General features: G+C 35.4%; 3 protein-coding genes across 3 annotated transcripts; all 3 read left to right on the top strand.

Annotated features, from left to right (window-relative positions):
- Positions 1 to 389: 389 nt before the first annotated feature.
- Positions 390 to 1322, top strand: LOC141298817 (hydroxycarboxylic acid receptor 2-like). The gene has a single exon (XM_073829131.1). It carries the CDS (start codon positions 390 to 392, stop codon positions 1320 to 1322), a length of 933 nt encoding a protein of 310 aa, XP_073685232.1.
- Positions 1323 to 8198: 6876 nt separating this feature from the next.
- On the top strand, positions 8199 to 9185 carry LOC141298816 (hydroxycarboxylic acid receptor 2-like). Its single transcript, XM_073829130.1, has one exon. It carries the CDS (start codon positions 8199 to 8201, stop codon positions 9183 to 9185), a length of 987 nt encoding a protein of 328 aa, XP_073685231.1.
- A 2103-nt stretch (positions 9186 to 11288) lies between these two features.
- Positions 11289 to 16534, top strand: LOC141299704 (B-cell CLL/lymphoma 7 protein family member A-like). The gene is made up of 6 exons (XM_073830086.1): positions 11289 to 11428; positions 13299 to 13380; positions 13478 to 13571; positions 13661 to 13810; positions 15399 to 15499; positions 15594 to 16534. Exons 1-6 carry the CDS (start codon positions 11337 to 11339, stop codon positions 15663 to 15665), a joined length of 591 nt encoding a protein of 196 aa, XP_073686187.1. The 5' UTR covers positions 11289 to 11336; the 3' UTR covers positions 15666 to 16534.
- The last annotated feature ends 4554 nt before the right edge of the window (positions 16535 to 21088 follow it).

Here is a 21088-nt window from a genome sequence, read left to right on the forward strand (position 1 = left end):
GATTCACATCAGGAACAAAACATGCAAAACCATGTCCAACAAAAACAAAAAGTTCTCTGTTAATTATATTATTCACTTTTTCATTGTTTGCCCGTATGCCCAAGTGTAAAGTATCCTGCCCGTAATCACTTTAATGGTGCTTTTGGAGAGTCCCAAGTTGCAGAGCGATGTGATTATTAAACTCACAGGAGGCACAAATGCCCCTGGAGACCATTTACCCATCACACCTGGGTTTTTGTTGTCCTTGTGCATGCTTACAGCTACAGTGTTTGCATGTGAGCAAACATCCTAAGAACAAGTCTCATGGGAATCATTGCCATTTATACCTAAACAGTGAAAAGAGCTGAAGTTCTCCAACTTTTGTCTAGTTTCACAGCAGCACCATAATCATGAACAACTCCACATTGTGCTGCACATACGAAACGCCAATGCTGGACCAATACCTTCCCCCTGTAATGTTCACAGAGTTCGTATTGGGCCTTATGGGGAACGTTATCGCCCTCTCAATGTTCTTCTTCCACAGGGACACCTGGAAGCCTAATTCTATTTATCTTGCCCATTTAGCTCTGGCGGACTCATTGGTCCTCTTCTGCCTTCCTTTTAGGGCCGACTACTACCGCAGGGGCAAGGACTGGGTCTACGGAGACGCCTTCTGCCGTATTTTGCTGTTTCTTTTGGCCGCCAACAGAGCCGGCGGTATATTCTTCCTCACTGCCGTCGCCATGGACCGATACCTGAAGATCGTCCACCCTCTCAACCGCATCAATCGAATGGGTCTGCGCTATGCCCTATGGGTCTCTCTTGGCCTTTGGGTTCTCATCATATCCATGACTGTCTACCTCCTAACAGATGAGCATTTCTACTATCTGAACAACCACACACAGTGCGAGAGCTTCAACATCTGCTTTGGGAATAACTCACGGTTCAACTGGCACAACGTATTCTACGTAATGCAGTTCTTTATACCTACAGCTATTGTTATCTACTGCACAACCTGCATAACGTGGCAGTTAAAGAGAAAGACAGTGGACACAAAGGGCAAAATCAAAAGAGCCATGCAGTTTATCTTTGCAGTGGCTGCAGTCTTCATTATATGTTTCTTCCCGAGCAACATCTCGCGTATCGCCATGTACGTCCTGAAACTCAGGTATAACGAGTGCCGCTATTTCATAGAGGCAAATGATGCGTTTAAAACCAGTGTCTGCTTTACCTACTTCAACAGTGTGCTCAATCCCATCGTTTATTACTTCTCAAGCCCTGCCTTCAGTGGATCCTTCAGGAAAATCTACATGAGACTTCTAGGGAAGAAAATTGAGGAGTAATTATTGTTCAGTGACAATATTCAGGTAGACATTGGCCCTGTCCTAAATGTTGTCCTAAGCCCTTGCAGTTCCTCAAAGAGGTCATAGTTTGGTAACATCAAGTGTGCTTGGCAAAAGTGCATTCTGGTGAGCACATTACTGACGCCTAAACTGACTAAATTGGATGCTTTTGTCTGACAGACACTCGCACACAACAGCAAAGGTGTCATTTGGGACAGGGCCACTATGTGGTTTTGACATTTTAAAGCAGGATATTTATTCATTTAAATGTAAATGATACCTCCTAATATATGTGACCCTGGACCACAAAACCAGTCATAAGGTAAAATTTTACAAAACTGAGATTTATACATCATATGAAAGCTCAATAAATAAGCTTTCTATTGATGCATAGTTTGTTAGGATAAAACAATATTTGACCGAGATACATCTATTTGAAAATCAGGAATCTGAGGGTGCAAAAACATCTAAATACTGAGAAAATCACCTTTAAAGTTGTCCAAATTAGGTTCTTAACAATGCATTTTACAAATCAAAAATTACATTTTGATATATTTACAGTAGGAATTTTACAAAAAATCTTCATGGAACATGATCTTTACTTAATTTCCTAATGATTTTTGGCATAAAAGAAAAATCAAAAATTTTGACCCATGCAATGTATTTTTGGCTATTGCTACAAATATACCCCAGCGACTTAAGACTGGTTTTGTGGTCCAGGGTCACATATAATCATGTAAATGTTTTAACAAACAACCCTATCTATTACATATTTAGTGATATTCTGTGCCTTTATTTAAACCATTGTTGGGTTATATTTAAACTTATTTTTTTGCTGTCCGCTTGGAATACTAATTGTATTTTGTGTATTATTTTAGTTTTTTCAGTGCAGCAGACAAATATTTCTTTTCAATAACTTCATTATTGATTCGATTATGACTAAATGAAGACATATTCTTCTGTATGGACAAAATAAATCAATGAAGCATTTAATAAATGTCTTCAATAGTCCTCCTGGTTTTCCTGAGTGATTACTTTATTGGATAGACTTGTGTAATGTTTTAAACCTTTGGCATGAATTACATTGTTTTTGAAGATGTGTCTTTTTATATGTTTTAGCTTTCATTAAGTTTTTTTTGAATTTCTGTAATAACTCATTTTATTTCTTTATTATTAACAGCTTGAAAGATTGTGTATCTTTAGCCAGATGCATTTACATTTGTGAATGTGCCTCAACTGCAATCAACTGAAACTGTGTCTGTAAAGGTATGAAGGTTTTGGGAAAAGCTAGGACTCTTACAAGGGTTAAGCTCTTTTGAAGACAGACAAGATAACTTTGCTGTTAAAGACCTGCTACACTGCTACCTTCAATAAATTCTTCTCACCACAAGAACTCTGGTCAAACTTACTTATTTTACATATGAAAGAAATGTAATCCATTGGTAAGCCACCAAAATCTATCAAGCTTAATGCTGTTGGATAGTTTGAGTATCAAACTTCAAACTTTGCTGCTCATTAACTCATTTATTGCTTAAATTTATGACCTTTTTTTTTTAAAGTAAAATCAGCAAATACATACTCTCATGAACTGCTCATCCAACTTAAATGAAATTTGGTGTACATCCTCTTTAGACAAATATCTAACAAATCTGTGAAGAAATAGTCTGCAAAACAAATTTTTGCAGACTTAAAATGACTGTTTATGTTGTGTAATATTGAAATCTGAAAGACTTACTTTACTAAATGCATATCCACAAAGATTTTTGCACTTTGTAGTGTAAATGTATATATGTCTTACCACTAAAATCCAGAAGAGGGAGTGTCACAGACAAATTTTGAGCTTTGAAATTATGAGAGCAGGTGGATCCTGCATGATAATCATGTTATATAATAATATATAACATATACATATATATATATATATATATATATATATATATATATATATATATATATATATATATATATAATAGATCTAAATCTGCAATGATTTTCCTACATCTTTCTGTTCATCTGCTCTGAACCTGCAGTGCTGCTTACATTTTTTCATTTGCATTTTTAATATTTAGCAATTTTTTAGGATCCATCTTGATTACATTTGTTTCCATATGACATATATTTTTTTCCATGTGACATAATATATAAATATGTTACTTTCTTTTCTTAAACGTGCGTGCAAAAATGCCATTTGAGTTCATTATGCTAAAAGTTTGATTGCAACACATAATCATTACTATAAATAGTGTTCATCGTCTGTTTGATTACACCATTACAGATTTAACATACATCTATACTATATGTACATTGACTTGACATACAGTAGTCACCACTAGTAAGCTACTAAATATATTGTAGTAACCTAAATTTTCTGTACAGCTTCTTTGCAACGATTTGTATCGTGAAAAGTGCTATACAAATAAACTTGAATTGAATTGAACTGAATTATTTTGTTGTCAGTAAATTAAACATGTGGTCTAAGAAAAATATGAACATATTCACTCCTATATTATTCATTTTTTTCTTTTCTTACATGAGTGTAGTAGCCAGTGTGATACACAACCAATGGAGAATAGCTGTACCACAATCCTGACATCAGAGGCCACTGCTGCTGCTTACGCTGATGGAAACAAGTGGAAAGGAGAACAGGCGCCATCCCGACTAAGGGATGAAAAACATGAACAGATCACAAATGATTATTAAATCCATAAGAGGCACAAATCCCCCTTGAGGCCATTAACCAACCACACCTGGGTTTGTTGTCCATGTGGACCTTTACAGCTACGCCCTTTGCATGTGAGCAAACTAGTGATGTTATGAAGATGCTTCCTGGGAGTGGCCATTTGGATATGTGAAGTGGGCAACAAAAGTCAATATGTTAAGAAATAGAATTCATTTTTGGAAATTTTTCCCCTTATTTTTATAGGACAGTCAAGTGAGAGCATGGAAAGTGGGGAAAACACTACTATCACTAAGAAAACTGCAGTGCAATGCGGTGCTTGAATATATGAGCATTGCTTTAAAAAAGTGGTTCTATTTAGCCTGTTAAAAGCATTAAACTAAAATAGTATTTTATTTATATAGATAAGTTAAAATCTAAATATTTATTTTCATATATTCATTAAAATAAATACTTTTTTGAGCTTGTTTATGTGATTATCAAATAATCAACCTATAATCCCATATGAAATATATGTACATATATGAAATATATTTTCATATTAAATAAAAACATATATGAAACTTATTAGATACTGGAACAATTTCATAGTAACACATCTAGCCCATACAAATATCTATGATTATTTATGTATAATACCTTTTTAGACATATCTGTAATACACATATAAATCTATTAGTGTTGGGCGATATGCTCAGTTTTCATATCGTCCTATTGTCAGCCTGTGAGATCGCCGATACACGATACTATCGTGCTAATTTATTTAATAATATGTAAATGTGTCAATATGTAATAAATTCCTTATTCGTTTTGTAAGGGTAGTGCATGTGACTTGTGACACAGCTGTGCGTGTACAGAGCGCTGACGGTAGTTCTGTCAGAGAGGTTCAAGTTTACTTTCGGTTTCATTCTCTGCTATCTTCAGTGAGTGGTAAATGTGCGTGCTTGAATGTAAATGAATGTATCTTTCTTTACCCGTCATATCGCGATAATGTTACCGCTGTATGTCTGATCTTTGTCATCAGTTCATGTTGTAGTTCAGTTCATATAGAATGTGGAGAAGCCATGTGCGTGTTATTCACGTGCGTATGTTTAGCGCCATTTTATCGCATCGTACTTCTAGTTAATGCATACAGATGTTACTGAGGTGAATGTTTATGTTTGCTATATACAGACGGATTCTGATATATTGTATTTAATTCAGCCTAAACCACATTTTACTACCTCTGTTATCCTAATGACTGTCTACACTTAATCTATGTACACTGTATGATGAATAAATCTCTTAACCATTTTCACTGTATACATCTGCGGCGCTATCTACTCTATGCATGTGTTTATACCGCGGCAAGTTTCTGAGGCATCCTAGAACCGACTCTCTCTTTTTGACGGATAATAATAATAATCGTCTTACTATCGTCAAAGGCATCAGCAACAGGCGATATCTCTGACTATCGTCGATACACAATACTATCGTCTATCGGCACAACCCTAAAATCTATCCTAAAACCCATCATTTACATTTGGCAGACGCTTTTATCCAAAGCAACCTAAAGTTGAGGAATACAATATATGTTGATATTATATAAGTAAATATAACTGATAGACATGTATTTGAAATCTATTACAAAACATACATAAACACACATATATATATATATATATATATATATATATATATATATATATATATATATATATATATATATATATATATGATATTTCAATAAAGTTGCATACATAAAATAATGCTATATTGTTGTATTATTCCATGGAATGTCTGGATACTGGATTCTGATTGGCTGGCAGGTGTGCAGTAAAACCGTTTAATGCACAGGTAGTTCCAAGTCAGTTTAATCACCGTTCTATATTAATGCGCTGCTTTAATTGATGCACGCAAAAGCACAGAGAGAGAGAGAGAGAGAGGTCGGAGATCGCATTGTGCTGCGCACATACATAAACTTCTTGTCAGCGTTTGCCTGCGATCCTTATTAAAATAGCATAGATACTAGATCGCTACATTATATTCCTCAGCAACGGGGTGGTAAAACTGCTGTTTTTGAATGAATTGTTGTTTGTAGAGAGAGACGCACAGCATGCAGGTACGCACGCACATTCACATACACACACACACACACACACACACACACACACACACACGCAACTGTCATCTCTCTTGCCTTCACACTCTCTCTTGGTCGATCGATAATCTACTGAAACAAATGCTATTTTTCATTCAAATAAATGTGATCTTACCGGACTATTTAATCTCTGAGTCTGATTTGAAGCGGGCAGAATGCTAGAGCTGCGTGTCATAACTGACAAAAATAACCGTCTTTTTTATCCATTCAGTCAAATTTTGCGCTGCAAATATCAATCCTAGTTTTAATTTGTCTATAACCATGGAATAAGCGGGATAATCAACGGCTTGCCGTGCGTTAAAGGATTTAAAATGCACTTCGCGGAGGCAACCACCCTCCGCTTCGCGTCGGGCGGTTATTAGCCTCCACGTCGTGCATTTAAAATCCTTTAACGCACGGCAAACCTTTGATTATCCCTTACATATATGGTGCATATAATAATTAAAACATAATAAAAATGTGCACCATGGGACTGAATAAATAAGCTTTCCATTGATGTATGGCTTGTTAGGATAGGACAATATTTGGTCAAGATACTATTTGAAAATCTATAATCTGAGGGTGCAAAAAATCTAAATATTGAGAAAATTGCCTTTAAAGTTGTCCAAATAAAGTTCTTAGTTATTACTAATTAAAAAATTATTTTTGATATATTTATGGTAGGAAATTTACTAAATATATTCATGGAACATGATCTTTACTTAATATCCTAATGATTTTTGGCATAAAAGAAAAATCAATAGTTTTGACCCATACAATGTATCGTTGGCTATTACTACAAATATATCCGTGCTACTTACGACTTGTTTTGTGGTCTAGGGTCACATATAAATATTATTAATATATGTACTAAAGTTTAAAGTACTTTAAAGTACATTTTACTTTGGGGATTTTATATATGTTACAAACTTATATCTTCATCTACCCAAACAATGCACATAATAATATATCAAAATAATATATATCATCTTATAGGTAACATACATCACTTTTTATATATTACATTTCCGTATGGGATATCATTGTGAACAAAAACCACTACTGTAATTCAGTTAACCACGACCATAAGCTTACACATAACTGGTTATGATAGAGCTTCTGATAAAAGGTTTAAAAAATAAATTTCATAATCTGTATCGAATGATTCCAATAACAAGAAATCAGTCATTTCTATCAGCTACAAAATAATCCAATCAGTACATCCCTTCTCTATAAGATCAATGGTTTAAAAGAGCATCAGACTCTCATTTTACACATACAGAGGTGAAAAAACATGCACAGACAAGACAATACAATCACTGACATACTGGTTTTCCAGTGACGGCTGTTTGTCATTTGTCAAAAAGATATTAATAGGGATTTTACTTAAAAGTAAAGTGTGTAGTCATGTAAAACAATACTTCTAATCACTATTTTAATTAGTGGATGGTCATCTATAATGGATTTTTGAGTAACTTACCCAAGTCACGATCGAAACCAGATGACAATCTCAGAAAACATAAAGCATAAGTTCCAGCGCTGACAACCTAACAAAATAAAACATATTAATTATAACATATAATTAAATATTCCCATTTTCAACAGAAAAAGTGCAAAAAGTGAAGGGTAAATGACATCCATGCTACGGGTCAACAAACAATTCAGCTAAATGTGTATATGAGTGAGGCCAAAACTACATTAAAACACTTGACACGAAAAAAATGGTTCAATAAAATAGATGTTACATTGGTAGCACACAGACAACTTGCACTGTTTGAAAGGAAAGCTTCAGTGCCAGCGTTAAACGGTGACTCCTGAGGTTCCCGATGATGCCTCTTCTACGTTTAAGACTTAAACAGCCAATGACAAACTAGAAAAAAATATAAAAGCCAATCTAAGCTTAAACATCAATTTGACTGATTTTCAATTGGGTGGGCAGTGCCCATCCTTGCCCACACGTAGCCACGCCTCTGGAGCAAACATCTTAAGACCAAGTCTTGGGGGAATCATTGGCATATTCAGTACCGAGACGAAGCTATAAAGAGCTGAAGTCCTCCGAATCTCTCTCGGCATCAGAATCATGGACAACTCCTCAAAGTGCTGCGCTTTCGAAGCACCCATCTTGGATGAAGTCCTACCTCCTATACTTTTCATCGAATTTATTTTTGGCCTTATGGGGAACGTTCTCGCCCTCACGATGTTCTTCTTTCACAGGGACAGCTGGAAGCCTAATTCTGTTTATCTTGCCCATTTGGCTGTGGCGGATTCAGTGGTCCTTTTTTGCCTTCCTTTTAGGGCCGACTACTACCGCAGGGGCAAGGACTGGGTCTACGGAGATGCCTTCTGCCGTATTTTGCTGTTTCTTTTGGCCACCAACAGAGCAGCAGGTATATTCTTCCTCACTGCCGTCGCCGTGGACCGATACCTGAAGATCGTCCACCCTCTCAACCGCATCAATCGAATGGGTCTGACTTACGCCCTATGGGTCTCCGTAGGCTTGTGGGGTCTCATCATGGCCATGACTGTCTACCTTCTAACAGACAAGCATTTCTACTATCGAAACAACCGCACACAGTGTGAGAGCTTCAACATATGTTTAGGGCGCAATTCATTGTCTGACTGGCACAATGCATTCTACGTGATCCAGTTCTTTGTGCCCACCGGCATTGTTATCTATTGCACGGCTTGTATTACATGGCAGCTGAAAAGTAAGACAGTGGACACGCAAGGCAAAATCAAAAGAGCTGTGCAGTTTGTCTTAGCAGTCGCTCTAGTTTTCATAATATGTTTCTTCCCGAGCAATGTCTCCCGTATTGCCGTCTGGGTGTTGAAGAGCTGGTATAGTGAGTGCCAGTATTTTCGTGACGCAAATGTGGCTTTTTACACAACTGTCTGCTTTACCTACTTCAACAGTGTGCTCAATCCCATCGTCTATTATTTCTCCAGCCCAGCGGTCAGTGGATCCCTCAAGAAAGTCTACATGAAGTTTCTAGGAAAGAAAATGGAGGATGAGGACGATGAGAAGAACAATCAAAGTTCTTTGACAGTATCAGCTAATGTAACTTAAGTTTATAATAACATGTAGTGCTGGCATTATAAAGTCATACACTTTATAGTTACAATAATGGTAATTCAGATATTAATGTTAATGTATATTCATGTAAGCATCGATTTGTGACCTTCGCATTCATAATATGTGACCCTGGAGCACAAAACCAGTCATAAGGGTCAATTTGTTTTAAACTGAGATTTATACATCATTTGAAAGCTGAATAAATAATTCATGCTTGTTATGATAGGACTATATTTTGCAGAAATACATCTATTTGAAAATCAAATCTGGAATCAGAGGGTGCAAAAGAAATCTAAATATTAAGAAAATCGCCTTCAAAGTTGTCCAAATGAAATTCTTAGCAATGCATATTATTAATCAAAAATTAAGTTTTGATATATTTATGGTTGGAAATTTACAAAATATCTTCATGGAACATGATCTTTACTTAATATCCTAATGATTTTTGCTATAAAAAAGAAAATTAATTTTAACCTATGTATTGTTCACTATTGCTAAAAATATACCCACCCTACTTATGACTGGTTTTGTAGTCTAGGTTCACATATTTGTTGATTTTCTCTGCCCTTGGCGTTAGTTTAGTCAGTCTGTTCATACAAATTAATTACCTTCATAGATGACTTCACTAATACTTTAATAAATGTCTTCAGAAGTCCTGTCACTATGTCTGATTATTTAATTGTAAAGATGAAAATGTAGTAAAATTATCACTATATGCAAATATTCAAAGTTTTATATTTGAATGAATTATTTTTTAAATAACAGTTGCATAATTTACTTAGTAAATTAGGATTGAAAGAACTTTTATATGCTTTTACTTTTTAAAGCATATTCAATTTAACTGTAGTTAGAGCAAGCTTTTGTTTTTGTGTATATTAAATCATGGATTTGCTAATTATTATTTTATTATATTATTAGAATACTGCATTACAGTATTAGTAATCTTGATAAGTAATAATAGAAAATAAAACATTATATTAACTGCATTTAATATTGTTAAATGTTATTGTTAATATTAATAAATATTGTTGATTGTTTTAGGTCAAATCTAGAAACGTATATAAAATGTCTATTAATATGGATTTTAATCTTGAAAACATAATATTAAATGTGACCCTGGATCACAAAACCAGTCAGAAATTGAGAATTATATATAATCTAAAAGCTGAATGAATAAGTTTTCCGTTGATGTATGGGACAATATTTATATATATATATATATAGGACAATATTTGGATGAGATACAACTATTTGAGAATCTGGAATCTGAGGGTGCAAAAAAAATCTAAATATTGAGAAAATCGCCTTTAAAAGTTGTCCAAATAAAGTTCTTAGCAATGCATATTACTCAAAAATTACATCTTGATATATTTACTTCAGGAAATTAGCAAAAAAAATCTTCATGGAACCTGATCTTTAAAAGAAAAATCAATCATTTTGACCCATACATTGTATTCTTGGATAATGCATAGTACTCAAAAATTACGTTTTAATATATTTAATTTAGGAAAATTAACTATAAAATCTTCATGGAACCTGATCTTTAAAAGAAAAATCAATCATTTTGACACATACAATGTATTTTTGGCTATTGCTACAAATATACCCATGCTACTTAAGACTGGTTTTGTTGTCCAGGGTCACAAATACTATATAAAATACTGAATTAAAACCATGTTTTCCGTCAATGTTTTATAAGCGTATTGTCTTATTGACAAAAGTGGCAACCAAATGACAAATCCATACATTAACAAGATTACTAAGACAATTATAGAAATTTATATAAAATGTCTTTTATATTAATATGAATTTTAATATTAAAATCATAACATAAAACGACATAAAACACTGAATTATAACCACGTTTTCATTCAATGTTTTATAAGCGTATTGTTTTCTGTACAAAAGTAGCTACCAAATGACAAACCCATACTTAAGAAGATTCCGTTAATTACTGCACGCTAATTACGCGAAGGAAACACCACGCCAAAAGAACAATAGAGTTTAAATCGTGTCTTGAAGGACTCGCTCGCTGTGTATTTGGCGCAGGCGCGCTCCCGGCCCAGCGTTCACTGTATGCGGGTGTGTGCGCGCATTGTGTGTGTGAACTGCCGGCGAGCTTAAAAATATTATCGAGCGGCGGGAATGTCTGGCAGGTCAGTGCGCGCGGAGACCCGGAGCAGAGCCAAAGATGACATCAAACGCGTTATGGCCGCTATTGAGAAAGTACGAAAATGGTAAGACCGCGGGAAAAGCCCTGTGTTTGTTCCACCGGAGAGAAAAAAATGCGCTTGTGGGGGAGGAGAGAGAAAGAACAAACGAGAAGGACAGAGAGTGAAATTATAAGGGTCATTTTTGAGCGCGATTTCCAAGTGAACTCGAGCGCACGCCAGGTGCTGTGCGCGCACCCGACACCATACACTAAAAAACGAATGTTTTGGAGGGATTTCAAACGTTTCTGATAGAGATGAAGTGGGTTGAACCCAGAAGCCATTTCGTTGCAGTCACATGAAGCCATTTCTCGCTGCAGTTTGGCGCACTGTGATGTGTAACATCTGTGTTTTAGGCGATGAAAGGCTAGATAAACTCACCTGTGCGCCCGACAGTCACAGTCGCTGTAACACACACAGTGAGTTGAAATGCAGCTCAGAGTCTCTTTACATCAAATAAAGCTGAACACATGGAGCGCTGTGGGGGCTGGGACAGGGAAGTGAGCGACTGCATGCCTGATATTTCATTAACAAAATTAAAGCAACATTTAAAAGATGTGGCTTTTAGAAAAAAGGATGTTATCGTTAGACATTTTACTTATAAACTCATTTTTGCCTGTATTTATTTTCATTGCATAAAAATAGTATGATCTTTTTTTCTTGCTTGCATTTTATTTTTTTTGGTTTTTGGTTCCATCTTTCATTTGTTGCATATGACTTTTTTTTTAATATGCTCTTGCTATCATCATATACACTACCAGTCAAAAGTTTTTGAACAGTAAGATTTCTAATGTTTTTAAAATAAGTTTCTTCTGCTCACCAAGCCTGCATTTATTTGATCTAAAGTACAGCAAAAACAATAACATTTTTAAATATTTTTACTCTTTAAAATATCTGTTTTCTATTAGAATATAATTTATTCCAGTCATATGATCCTTCAGAAATCATTCTAATATTCTGTTTTGCTTTTCAAAAATATTTATTGTTATGTTGATTTTTTTTTCCAGGTTTCTTTGGTGAATACAAAGTTCAGAACAGCAGCATTTATCAGAAATAGAAATCTTTTGTACCATTATAAATGTCTTTATCATCACTTTTTTATCAGTTTAATCAATTATCAATTTAAAGCATCCTTAGCTAAATAAGAATAATAATTTCTATAGTTTCTCCCCAAAATAAATAAATTATACACTATACCATTCAAAAGCTTGGAGTCAGTATAATGTTATAAAAGGTTTTTCTTTCAGATAAATGCTGATCTTTGGATCTTTCTATTCATCAAAGAATCCTGAAAAACATGTACTTAACCGTTTTAAATATTGATAATATTAATAAAATATTAGAATGATTTCTGAAGGGTCATGTGACACTGAAGACTAGAGTAATGATGCTGAAAATTCAGCTTTTGATGAAAGGAATAAATTACATTTTAAAATATATTCAAATAGAAAGCAGTTATTTTAAATAGTAAAAAAATTTCACAATATTACTGCTTTTGCTGTATTTTGGATCGAATAAATGCAGGCTTGGTGAGCAGAAGAGACTTCTTTAAAAAACATGAAAAAACTTTTGACTGGTAGTGTATATTATATGGTATGTTATTTTAAAAGTACTGCTATTGCAGACAAACTTCAGGTTTATTAAGTGCATATTATTTTAAGTAAACACCAAATCAATGGCCTATTTACTTTTTTAAATACTCATTCCTGGTCTTATTGTGCACAATTAATCAATATTGCAATGCAAATATTTGGCATTTTAAATTAAAATGTGAGTTCCTCTTAAACAATCTTAGGCCGTTTAAGCTATTAGATAATGCTAACCAGTAACAAAATAGCTATTCAGGCATTTAGGTACTTCTTTCTATGCTTCAGATATTTATTTTAACAATTCACAGGGAGAAAAAATGGGTGACGGTTGGAGACACTTCACTGCGTATCTTCAAATGGGTTCCAGTGACTGAACCAAAGTCAGACGATGTAAGTGTTATGAAAAAGTGTGTGACAACTGTGCATTCTGTTCTTTATATGAAGTTGTAGTTCATTGATGTTCTAAAACTTATTTTCTCCTAAACAGAAGAATAAAAAGAAAAAGGGTAGAGAGGAGAAATATGGATCGGAGGTGACGACTCCAGAGAACAGTTCCTCTCCGGGAATGATGGACATGCACGGTCAGTCTCTTAACCATGCCAAGATTTTAAAGCTGTGCATAATGACAGTATTGACTCTTAAATGACAAGCTGTGGTTTTTCTCTAATAGATGAGAATAGTAATCAGAGTTCAATAGCTGATTCATCTCCGGTGAAGATGGAGAACAGCTGTAGCACAAGCCCGACACCAGAGGCCACTGCTGCAGCTCACACTGATGGAAACAAGTGCAAGGCAGAACATACGCCATCCCCTGACAAAGGTACCAAAAGCCAGTCTGATCACATTAATAAATTTCATGCTTGCACAGATAAAAGTCTGGAAGGAATAATTCACCTAAAAATAACAAGTTGGTGAAAGTTAATTAGTTTTTTTCGTGGGAACAGATTTGGAAAAATTTAGCATTACTTCACTTGCTCACCAGTGGATTCTCTGCAGTGAATGGGTGCCGTCAGAATGAGAGTCCAAACAGCTGATAAAAACATAACAACAATCCACAAGTAACCCACACCACTCCAGTCCATCAGTTAACATCTTGTGAAGTGAAAAGCTGTGTTTGTAAGAAACAAATCCATTATTAATGTTTAAACTTCAAACTGTTGCTTCTGGCCAGTCAATTATCCATAATATTGATTTCTCTAGTGAAAAAGTCTATCTCCTGTTGTCCTCTCACATGAAAAATTAACTAAAACATCTGTTTAGAATTGTTTTGGACTGTTTTCTCTTGTAAACATTGCTGAATTGCTTGCTTGATCTGTGCATATTTATCTCCCGATTGACTGGAGAAAGCAATTATTATGTATACAGAACGGAGGCAACAGTTTGGAGTTAAAAACATCTTAATAATGGATTTGTTTCTTACAAACACAGCTTTTTGCTTATCAAGTCCAGGGTTCATACAGATACTATAAAATTAATTTCAAGGACTTTTCAAGCACTATTTTTTTTATTTTCAGGAAATTCAATTAGAGATCTCACTTATCGAACAATGTCTTCCAATAAAATTTCTAAAAAAACTAAGTATACTACAATTTTACTATAGTAAAACCGCTGTTATTTTTCTTAAGGGATTTGTATGTGTATACTTTTTTGTTTTTATAACTGTTTAAGAAAAAAAATCTGAAAAAAGATTAGCGAAATTGCTCAAATTCTGGTGATTTCAAATGATTTGCGAACCTGCACTAAAGTCCCGATCTGAATCAAATGATTTGTGAACCCACTCTGAAATTCCAAACTAAATCAAATGATTCACAATCAAATGAATTGCCCTCTAAAGTTCCGATCTAAAGCAAAAGATTTGTGAACCCGCTCTGAAGTTCCAAACTAAATCAAATGATTCACAATCCATGCTCTGAAGTCTCGATCTGAATTTGATTTAGATCGGGACTTCAAACCAAGGATCGCGAATCATTTGATTTGAATCATTTAATTTGCTAAATGATTCACAAACCTGTTTTGATTTAAATTAAATTATTCACAATACGCACCCCAATTTCAAAAAGTCAAATTCAAGTACTTCAAGCAATTTAAGCACCTTGTACGAACCCTGCAAGTCATAACTTGATGGACTGGAGTGGTGTGGATTATTTGTGGATTACTGTATTTTTATCAGATGTTTGGACTCTCGTTTTGATGGCACCCATTCACTGCAGAGGATCCAATAATGTGCAAGTGCTGTAAAGTGCTCTAAATTTCTCCAGATCTGTTCTGATGAAGGAACAAACTCACCTACATCTTTGATGCCCTGAGGGTGAGCACATTTTCATAGAGACGGTATTCAAAACATTGAATGCGAGATCTTCCAGCTGAAAGAAATGCGATGAATCACAGTTGTGGTTTATTTTTCATAGGGAATTGTACCTCCACCCCTTCAGAGACCTCAACAAGCAAAAAAGATCCTCAGTTATCAGGGGAGAAGGAGTCCCCGTCAGACACCTCGACAAACACTCAGGTAAAAGCATCACTTCCCTTTAAATCAGAAGAAAATAATAAATCTGGAAATGACTTGAGGTTGAGAAAATGTTTTGCTTTTTGTGTCTTATTAGGAAAGTGAAGATGGTTCCCCACCCACAAAGAAAAGTAAAATGGAATCATCTTCTCAGGACTTAGATAACTAAAGCTGACTAGTTTGCTCCCACTTGTTTTAAACATGTCACTGTCACAAACCAATGAGGAAACGCAACCCACTCAACTTCAAGTACAGCTTCACCCTGTTTTTCATCTTCTCACCTGGAGCGAACGTTTGCAGATGTCACTGTGCCGGTTGAACCGAGGCCGACGGCAAACACTGACCTGATCCTGTGAGAAACCTGCAACCTCGCTCCATCCAACTCGTGCACGAAATACAGCGTTAGTTTAACAGTAATGAGAGTGAATGCACTGCATAGATTTGTCAAGCTAAAAGATGGATTTGCTGCTGTGATCATCTTTGTTTTAAGTCTTTTATTATTTAATTTAATCACTCTACTAGTTGTTTTTCTAACTATTTTGCAGGTTGTTGTATGGTTATAGTGCAGGTGTTTGGTTTGTTCATAGATTCTCTACTGGTTTGTGTGCCTTCTGGCTCCATGATGTGTGCTTTTATTTTTTTGTGACTTGTTTTTAAAGCTTTTTTAAGCACCACTGCTTTTTAAGGGGAGGAAATTGTTTTTGTTACATGTCAAAATGACTCGATATATATACCTCATTTTCGAACCAGCTGAGCTGGAACTTAATTCTTGATTGATGGATGATAAATCTAATTCACTGAACACAATCTGGCAGTTTTTAAATGATGTCATTTTCAACAATAAATCCACTCTGACTTCAATCTGATGTAGCAATGTACAAGAAACTCACAATGAAATACTCTAGATACATTGGGACCATGTTTTCTTGAAATGATTTTGTCTTGTACAGTTGATTAATTTTGGTTTTATTTATTTCATCATTAGTGCTTGTTTTTAGCATATTCAATTTGTTTTAATAAAAAACTTAACTGAGTTGATTATGACTAGTCTTTTTTTAGCTATGTCTCTTTTGATCTAAGTATTTTTATGTTTTTTTAATCAAAGATCTATAGCCCAGCTAACACTACTAAACGTTTTGTTTTGAAAAGAATAAGAATGTTTGAATCATATTTATTATACATGACAGACGTGTTTTTCATATATTTATTCGATGTTGCAGAAAAGTTATGCCGTTTTACCGCATTACCACGTGAAACCTTCTTGCATTTTGTCAAGAAATGTTTTTGATACGAACTCAGATACTGTAAAATAAAACTCCAGGACTTTCAAGGAGTACTTTTACGTTTTTTTAAAGACTTCAATCAGAGATCTCACTTATCAAACAATGTGTTCCCTTTCAATTTTTAAAAAAGATCAATGAAAATATACTAATAACAAACGGCAAAAAATAAAGTGAAGCACATGCAAAGTATAACACACTTTTACTATAGTAAAACCATGGTTAATTTTCTTAAGGGATTTGTATTTGTGTATACGTTCTTCCTTTTTTCTTTGTTTTGTTTTATAACTGTACTGCCTTAATAATGTGATGTTTTGTACTGTTTAAGAAAAAATCTGGAAAAAAGATTTGTGAAATCGCTCTGAAATCCTGATCTGAAACAAATGATTCACCATAGGCGCTCCAAAAAAAAACGAACGGAATCAAATGATTTGAGAACCCGCACCAAAGTTCCGATCAATTCTCGAACTGAATGATTCAAATCAAATGATTCGCGAACCCACACCGAAGTCCCAAACTGAATCAAATGATTCGCGAAACTGCACCAAAGTTCCGATCAAATCGAATGATTCAAATTTAATGATTTAAATCAAATGATTCACGAACCCGCGCCGAAGTCCCGAACTGAATCAAATGATTCGTGAACCCGCGCCGAAGTCCCGAACTGAATCAAATGATTCGCAAAACCGCACCAAAGTTCCGTTCAATTTGCCAATTGAATGATTAAAATCAAATGCGATTTGAAGTCTAAATTATCCGCGATACGCAAAGTTCCGATCCAGGTCAACTGATTCGCATCCTAATCTAAAATGATGGTTGGCGAATCATTATTCAGATCGGGACAGAGCATGCATCGCGACTCATTTCATTCAGGAACTTGTGAGAGGGTTCACGAATATTTTGCTTTAGATCGGGACTTCAAATCATCATGAAATGATTCACGAACCTGTCACAATTTAAATCAAATGATTCGCGATACGCAAAGTTCTGAACTAATTAAGTCAAATAATTGGCGAATTTGCTCTCAAGTCCCAAACTGAATAATGATTCGCGAACCATCATTTCAGATCACGACTCGGAGTGCGAATCATCTGCATATCGCAAATCATTTGATTTAGATTGGCCGTGCGTCCCAATGTTCATACTATCCATCCTAAATAGTATGTGGGATTACAAAAAGTGTGTCCCAAATATAGTATGCTGAAAAGAGTATGCCAAAAGTCCCTGGATGGTCTACTATTTCAGGTCGATTTTTAAAGTGTGGATCCGTGCACTAATATGGCTAATATTGCCCACAATAACTACAAGCATGGCAGATGTGTGCGACCAGCGGTTAGGCAGAGATGTTTAGAAAAAGGGGTTAAAGTTACTAATAATCAACATTTTACCTAGTAAAAAGTGTTATATTTAATCTGCAACAGCAATGTGAACTTTTATAAACACCCGTTTGGTCGTAAACCTTTAAATGCATCATTATGCAGAAAATATGTGACCCTGGACCACAAAACCAGTCTTAGGTAGCATGGGTATATTTGTAGCAATAGCCAACAATACAATGTATGGCTCAAAATTATTATTATTTTTCTTGTATGCCAAAAATCAATAACCCAATCATTAAACCAGTAACCCAAAGGTTGCAGGTTCGAGTCTCAGGTCCGGCAGGGATTGTAGGTGGGGAGAGTGAATTACCAGCGCTCTCTCCACCCTCAATACCACGACTGAGGTGAGTCCCTTGAGCAAGGCACCGAATCCCCAACTGCTCCTCGGGCGCCACAGCAATGGCTGCCCACTGCTCTGTGTGTGTGTGTGTGTGTGTGTGTGTGTGTGTGTGTGTGTGTGTGTGTGTGTGTGTGTGTGTGTGTGTGTGTGTGTGTGTGTGTGTGTGTGTGTGTGTGTGTGTGTGTCATACTTGGCCTCACGTCACCTCCTTTCCTTTCCTAAAGATCATGTTCCATGAAGATATTTTGTAAATTTCCTACAGTAAATGTAACAAAACTTAATTTTTTATGTCAAAACGTCCCAAACTGTCTGGTGCCCAGGGGAGGAAAAACAGAAAAGAAGAGGAGGAAAACGCAACAAAGACAGAGGTAATGTTACAGTAAAAATGATGCCAATTATGTTATTTTGCTGTTTCCTAACGATGATTGATGACAAAAGTAGCTCGTGTGCGTGGTCGCATTAAAAATAATTAGATCAGATTGAGAAACTGAATATCTACATCAAGCATGTATCTCTAGGTGTTTCATTTATATTATTTCATTTTATTTTATTCTTTGCTGCAAGGAAAACCAGGAGAGTAAAGCTGTAGCAGGTTATGTGAGATTGAGGAGGTGATGGTGTAGTTTTTAAGTTAAGGCAGTACCAAAAACACCACTAGAGGTCTTTGTAAGATCATCTTTTTATTTTTTTATCCATCGTAAAGTAGAGGGCTCCTGCAGGTCCTTAAAAACTCCTCAATTTAGTTGTATCAAATTTAAGGCCATAAAAAGGTTTAAATATGTTAAATAGTATAAGAAATGTAATTTTAATTTAGGAGGCCTTACAGTTGAGGACGGAAAGACGAGAATCGCAATAGGGCTGGATTAAAGGTTGTATCAGCGATTTCTAGCCTGAAACATAAAGTGTAAAATTCAGCTTATCTTTCATCACGATCCGCTCGCTGCCTGCCCCATAAATTGTCTGTGAAAAAACCGCGTCTCTCTGGTCAGCCTAGGGTCCGAGATATGCCAAAAAAACAATCGGCACTACCAGAGCCATATAAAAAGAGAGTTGCGACACTCCCATAGGCTTCCATAGGAACTGAGGAATGCGGAAGTAAAGCGTGTCATGGAGCGGTCAATAGTTCCAAACAACCAATAGCTCCTCCATTGAAGCCCATTCATTTCAGCGCTTCTCAAGCACAGTCGCAAGTATATTGAAGAAATTACTGCATTTCTTAAAATTTTAACGCATCAGTTGACCTCTCGAAAAACTGGCCAATAGTGGTGTTTTATGAAGCGTGTTATAGTTAATGTTTGTCGTTAAAAAATAAACAGTTAAACTGTAAATGCAGCTGGATAACATGAGAAACACCGTAATAGCGACCATAACCAGATACTAGTTGTCATATTTTTATGTTTTTAGTCTTTCTGCAATCTTTCTCTCTCTGTAGGAGGTTGAATGAGTTTCAGTAAAGACTGCATTCAAGAAACACGATAAAAATGTATGCTGAATGCAATTCGTTGCCTTGTGTTTTTTTAAACATTATTTTCATCTTTTCTATTATGTTAAATGCCATTTTTGCTTGCCTTTTATAATATTCACTTATGTTGTATATTTGAATATCATAAAACGAGAGTAAATTACTTTTTTTTTATTTAACATTAAATCGTTAAATCGAAACATACTGTATAAAAAAGAGTGTTTGATCATGTCCAAATACACATGCAGATGTATTTAACCTTAAATATTACACGAACTGTAATCTAAATACTATATTAGAAAATTTTATCTTTTAAATGGTCAGGATCATTATTGCACATATTAAATACAAAAAAACCTCCCCAAAATATTTACTAAATAGAACTTAACTATATATATTACAGTTATTTAATTGAATAAATGTTACACTTAAGGTGTTTTGGTCACATTTGACTGCCAAAGAGTATGAGAACATATTAATTATGTCTCTTTATCACTCCCCTGAATAAAATGCGATTGTGAAGCGTATTCAGAGAAGTTATCAATACACAATCAATGCACATTATGTGTTAATAATTACTCGAAATTGCTGCAAATATAGTAAAACTGCTGTCTATCCTATTTAACTCCATTCAAACACATTGACAGCGCGGAGCTGTTTGGAACTATTGAGAGCTCCATGAACCACGTGACCGTGCGGCGGCGAGATCAAAGCGTGTCGCAACTCTCTTTTTATATGGCTCTGGGCACTACCAACCTTTCCACAGCAAAAACAAACATTGTTCCAACCAATCAGCGTCAGGGGTTTGGTGTTGTGGACTTTCGCTCCGCCTCCCTCACATCCCTGCACCAGTAGGAAAGTCCACAACACGAACCCCCTGACGCTGATTGGTTGGAACACGGTTTGTTTATCTGTGGTTATTGTTGATAGCGCCGATTGTTTTTTTGGCATATCTCGGACCCTAGGCTGACCAGAGAGACGCGGTTTTTCCACAGACAATTTATGGGGCAGGCAGCGAGCGGATCGTGAATAAAGGTCAGCTGAATTTGACACTTTATGTTTTAGGCTAGAAATCGCTGATACAACCTTTAAACTTCAAAAGGCAATGATGTAAATGAATAAATATGCACG

This window comes from Garra rufa, chromosome 23 (assembly GCF_049309525.1).
Source record: "Garra rufa chromosome 23, GarRuf1.0, whole genome shotgun sequence".
In the NCBI taxonomy this organism is placed as follows: domain Eukaryota; kingdom Metazoa; phylum Chordata; class Actinopteri; order Cypriniformes; family Cyprinidae; genus Garra; species Garra rufa.